A 5758-nucleotide genomic window follows, 5' to 3' on the forward strand; every position below is an offset into this window, starting at 1 on the left:
GGTCAAAAAAACCCTGCCGTTTTCGAAATTAATATTTAAATGAATAAAATATTATTCTTTGGCGGGGACTGCCAAATCCATGGGGTGGGAGTTTTATAACTCCCCCAGTTTTGATTATTTTCGAAATCTGTCTTGGGGAACTGTTCCTTTTAGCAAAAGAAACACTTTGCCAAGACAGATAAGAAATCGAGGCACTTTTGGCCCGGCTATATCCGATTCTTCTGGTTGTTTTTTTTTAGTGGTGACTAAGTGAACCGCACCATAAATGGAGCCCGTCAACTTATATGAAATTACCTTGCTTGCAAGGTCTCTCCCACCCCGGTAATTGTGGCTGAGCGACTTTTTCGCACACAAAGCCAAACAGTTTGCGTAAGCTTTTATCACATTTCTGTGGCACCCCTCACTCAATGCAATCGCGTACTTGATTACCATCATCAGGACGGAGCAATTTCTATTTGCCCTGGATATACAGTTTTTGTACATGCCCAGCATGTTTCGCAAAAGTATGCTCGATATCTGCGCAACGCGCTCAGGCCTGAAGGGCTATCGACGCCACGATGAATCAAGCCGATGCTTCTCCTGAGGCCTACGTACGCTTCGAGGCGCTGCTGCGGTCAGCGAAGCAAGAAACCTGACATCAGTGGCCATCGGAACGTGGATGTATTGTGCAGATTTAAAGGCTGCCTCTAATACGAGTTGAATACGAGTTTGCGAGCCAAGAAGAACCATCTGTGGCGCGACTCTTGCGTGACCATCCAGAAGTAATTTCCGGTACTGAATACTCTGCAGTATCGCTAACAAAGCTGCTACTGCAAATAAAGTGCACAGAAATATTGAGCATTGGTAGATATGCCATTGTCAGAAGAGGTCTCTCAAGCAAGGTCAGTGCCACAGCATGTGGAGCTTCCCTAGTTCAACTCGGACCTCATTCACATCTGGCTTGCTTGTAAGTACTGACTGACTTGACCTACTATGATAGTAATCGAATGCTGGACGTTGAATATCTCTTTCTGCTCCAATATACTCAAGCCGAGGACGCAAAAAAGGCTTCAACGACGAAAGTTCGGACTCGAGTCTAACTCAAGTGACTTACGAAGTAAGCTAGTATACTTATACTACACCACCCAGAATCCCATTTCGCGGGACTGACTCAACTTCCGGTACATCTTGTTTCAGGACTCCATCGTAGTGAGCATGACTTCCAGACGAGACAAGGCTACTGCCACCCCTTCCAAAGGTAGCGTTGGGGATGGCCCGGCCTGGCGCCGCCCCGTCACTGATGAAGTTCACACCAGCGTGATCGCGGACGTCGTCGCCTCATTTACTTCTTCCCTCGCCGATCCCGCACACCCCACTACATGTGGCAAGCACATCAATGGCTGTCTTATTTCGTTGAAGAATTACGTCGGAGGCGCTGCCATCTTCACAGAACTTCGAACCAATCATCACCAGTTCTATGCCACGTGCATGTCGTTCCTTTCCTGTCCGCCCAACAGTGACAGGGTCGCAGAGGAGCGGCAACGGAAACTCCAAACCTGCAATTGCAACCTGGCAGACGACGAACTTTCTCAAGTTCTTCATACTCAGGGCAACGGCCAATTCCCCGACTTGATGACTGTTTTCTCCAACATTTGCATGTTCGTGCATGCCGCCTTGGGAGTGGCTAAGGCTGAAGGAAACGTTCACAAGGTGGAGATGAATCAGAGAAAAGCTCTTGAAAAAGGGCTGAAGGCTCCTCTCTGGCCCGTCGAACCCCTTGATCTGTTTCCCCTGGGACCAGATCGTACTAGTCAGGCCTTGGAGAAATGGATCAGACGCTACCCGCTCCCTCCGCTGCTCGGGCTCCTTGGCTCCTACCTCGAGATCACCAAACAGGCTTTCCTCCCTCACTTCATTTCCTCTTCTTTTTTTCCCGGGTTCTTCGTTGACGCGATAAAGAACGATATCTACGAGAAATGGAAGCAGCTAAAGGACGTCGACGGGTCATATTGCGCAGAGAGTCTCGCCTACCTCAAAGATGCAGCTTTGGTCCCTCGTCAACTCATGAATCTCTGTACAGAGGGGCAGATTGCCCAGTTGGCTCGAAAAGCCGAAGCTCAAGCAGGTTCTATCGTCGAGCTCTGCGGCTTCGTCCACGAATGGTTGCCGAAACTGATCCTTTCGATGATCTCGCCCGAAGCCATCTCGACGTACAGGGCCGTCAACATTATGAATTCGGAGACGACACAAAGCGACATGCGTTACATAGCGACTATCTTCCTTGAGTTCGGGGCGTTGACTCATGCCCGTCTTGGTTTACCGGGGATACATCGAAATATCATCCCGATATTGTCGCCATGTCGAAACTTGGTTTAGAGCAGGAGAAGGATCCGAAGGGCACGGCATTTCAGACGTTCATGAGTTTTTACCACGACCAGCGGTGTTATGCTCCCGGTTGTGAAGAGACGTACGCGGAGGCGGGCAGAAAGTTCGCGTCGTGCTCTGGGTGCAGTCGGGTCCCATATTGCTCCAAGTCATGTTTGGTACGAGTGTTCATTCATCCTACCTCATAGCGAGTATCTTCGGAAGCGAACTGATATCTTCCCTGCGGGTGACAAAATTTATAGGCAGCGGCGTGGAAGCATCCCCGTATTCCTCACAAAGCGGTGTGCAAATTGATTCGTGAGCTGGCCGACAAGAGTGGTATTCCGGCCCACCCTGTTATGGAGAATCGAGATGCTTTCGTCAAAGCCATCAAAGGCGACGAATACAATGAGCTCGTTGTCGCGGTATCCCGCCATTTTCAAGTCTTGCGCAAGGAGCTGTCGAAGGCTGGTGAGTATATATATTTTTACTCTCATGGAAGACATCGGCATCAGGACTGATGCATTTCTTACATGCGCAGAACCATAATGTCTCCGCCACGGAAGGTATCTGATCCAAAAAATGGAATGAACGTCAAGTGCGTTTCTTCCCTGTGGTTGCACACTTTGAGGTGTTGCAGTAAGTCTACCTCATATTTAGAATTCATTCCTTTTCTATGTAGATATGTACTCAATTGGCTTGCGCCATAGCGTTGTGAAGGTCACAGTCGTGATTATCTGGTTTCGTCTCTGTTTGTGGTCTCGTATTCTCTATGTTGCTGCTCTTTATCTTGCTTTCGTAGCATAACCCGCAACTTTCTTGTCACCTCAATAAACCTGCGTAATCTCACAGAGTATGCCGGTATAATTCTTTTTCTGAAGAGACCTGGAATTTCTACGTGGCTTGTGCGTGGCCGCGGTACGGTCGGTTATGAGTGAGTACCGGCACTCACCCATTGCGTGCTGGTTCAAACTCCGCTGTGCCGCGTCTCGCTTACTCCCGTAGCCGAGTGGCTGCAGGCTGTCACTTACGAACATTGCAACACAACAAAGGCAGCAGTGTGCATAGTGAAACTTAACATAGCTATGCCTAAATTCATCTAAAATACTTCTCTTTAATTTGGTCGCGACAGAATTTTCTAATTTCGTCGTGAACGAGCTACACAACGAACCATACGCTCATATCAAATCACTGGAGGAGAGTGAAAAAATTCCGTCGCGACCAAACGAAGTGAATGTATGTCAAATAATATACTAGAATTTATAGGATTTACTGGTGGGGTGTACCTTGCCCTAGACGCGCAAGGTCTCGTACATAGGTGCCACCCAGCCAAATCGGTGAGTCTTACTGTGGCCCGCGTCGAAATGGGGTGCGGCTTGCCCGGCAGCTTTCAAAGTCCGCCAATTTGCAATGGACATGGCGCTTGGTGGGAACGCCGGTACTCATTATGAGCGATGGAGTAATTATACTCCAGCTCCTCACCAGGAGCTTGAAACATTTCAAGAAGTTTCTCCTGGTAGATTGACAAGATAACCGTCTTTGTCTATACTGGTTTCTGTGGAGAGGTCGTCGCCACGCTTGACTGCGCCACTGGTGTGCTCAAGACTTCTCGGAAGATGCCGTTTTCAAGATCGCACGGTGTTGTTGTGGCGCTAGTATACCAAGGCAGACGCCCTTCAAGAGTTGCGGGTTGCTTCGGTACAGATACCAGTCAGGAGGTCAGTTTATCGCTTTACTTTCAGTTTAGTCAAGATTCACCGACCATCCGCACCAGAACTTCAGGTGAGACACAGGTCGGAAGTCCCAGCATTCGGCTCGACGCAGACCACAGTGGAAGATTCATGTGAACCAAGTCCCGCAGGGTGTGTACATATTGGCTCGCTCCGCCTTCATTATCAACACTGACAACGGTTTATAGAAACCCTTGTGAAGCTCAGAGGAATGTCTTCCAGGCGTAGGACCACTCGCACCAGCGTTAACTTAGATGCCGGGGCCAATACGCCAGACACTTCGAGCGTAGTGTCCTCCTTCGTCTCGTCTCTTTCCGACCCTACGAATCCCACCACTTGTAGCAAGCACCTTGTTGGGTCTTACGAAGACTGGGAATTCTCCTCGTTCAGCTCGTGACATTCGCTCCAATCATCACGAGTTGTATGCTACATGCATGTCCTTCCTCGTCAATCCCCCACCGACGAGACCATGAAGACATTACAGCGGAGGTTGCAAACTTGCACGTGCGACATCGCCAACAACGAAACTATTCGCTTCGTACATCTCTCAGCAGACGCTCCCTTCCCAGGTTTAAATACCCTCTTCCTCGATATTGCTATGCTCGTGACTCTCGCCTTGCAGCCTGCAAAGAGAGACGGTAATCTTCGCAAGGTCGAGTCGAACGAACGGAAGGCGATCGAGAAGGGCTTGCAGGCACCCCCTTGGCCCGCTGAACCTCGCAATATTTTCCCGTTGGGGCCGGAACGCACCATTCGAGCACTAGAGCAATGGATCATACGCTACTCATTCCCTCAAGTGCTCGGACTTCTCGGGTCTTACCTTGAGATTTCAAAATACGTCTTTTTGCCTCACTTCATTGCCTCACCCTTTTTCCCCGGCTTCTTCATTGCCTCCACGAGGAAGGTTCTCTTCCCGATGTGGCAACACGCCAAGGACTACGACAGGCCACGCTGCGCTGAAAGTCTCGCCATGCTCAAAAGCGCAACACTCATACCTTTGATGTTGGTCAACCTCTGCACCAAGGACCAACTCGTACAGTTTATTCAACAAGCCGAAGCTCAAGAGGGCTCAGTAATCGACTTCTGCGGTTTCGTTCTCGACTGGCTCCCCGAACTGTACTTGTCCATCTCGCCACACTCATCGTACGACGTCTACATAGAAGGCCGAGGCCACACGATAGAGTCCGACGTCAACTACATCTCGACTTATTTCGTCTTGTTTGGCGCATGCATTCACTCTCGATTGGGCCTGCCTGGCGATGCATCAAGATACAATTGGCGGATCCTAGAATTTTCGAAGCAGATAAAGGAGGCGGAGAGTGATCCCAAGTGTCTATGGTGCGGTTCACTTAGTCACCACCAAAAATATACAACTGCCAAATTGGTCGGTCCAAAATCGAAAATCTAATTTATTGAAAGAAAATTCCTGGGCCGGTCAAAAAAAACCCTGCCGTTTTCGAAAATTAATATTTAAATGAATAAAATATTATTCTTTGGCGGGGACTGCCAAATCCATGGGGTGGGAGTTTTATAACTCCCCCAGTTTTGATTATTTTCGAAATCTGTCTTGGGGAACTGTTCCTTTTAGCAAAAGAAACACTTTGCCAAGACAGATAAGAAATCGAGGCACTTTTGGCCCGGCTATATCCGATTCTTCTGGTTGTTTTTTTTAGTGGTGACTAAGT

The 5758-nt window shown here is 48.9% G+C and overlaps 2 protein-coding genes across 2 annotated transcripts; both read left to right on the plus strand.

Annotated features, from left to right (window-relative positions):
• Positions 1-1194: 1194 nt before the first annotated feature.
• On the plus strand, positions 1195-4470 carry STEHIDRAFT_156813 (uncharacterized protein; the record flags this gene model as incomplete). The annotated part of the gene is made up of 4 exons (XM_007304141.1): positions 1195-2293; positions 2356-2522; positions 2607-2814; positions 4262-4470. The coding sequence occupies 4 exons, from the start codon at positions 1195-1197 to the stop codon at positions 4468-4470; spliced, it is 1683 nt and encodes a 560-aa protein (XP_007304203.1).
• Positions 4471-4503: 33 nt separating this feature from the next.
• On the plus strand, positions 4504-5481 carry STEHIDRAFT_156814 (uncharacterized protein; the record flags this gene model as incomplete). The annotated part of the gene is made up of 1 exon (XM_007304142.1): positions 4504-5481. The coding sequence occupies one exon, from the start codon at positions 4504-4506 to the stop codon at positions 5479-5481; it is 978 nt and encodes a 325-aa protein (XP_007304204.1).
• Between the last annotated feature and the right edge of the window lie 277 nt (positions 5482-5758).

Source organism: Stereum hirsutum (assembly GCF_000264905.1).
Source record: "Stereum hirsutum FP-91666 SS1 unplaced genomic scaffold STEHIscaffold_7, whole genome shotgun sequence".
In the NCBI taxonomy this organism is placed as follows: Eukaryota; Fungi; Basidiomycota; class Agaricomycetes; order Russulales; family Stereaceae; genus Stereum; species Stereum hirsutum.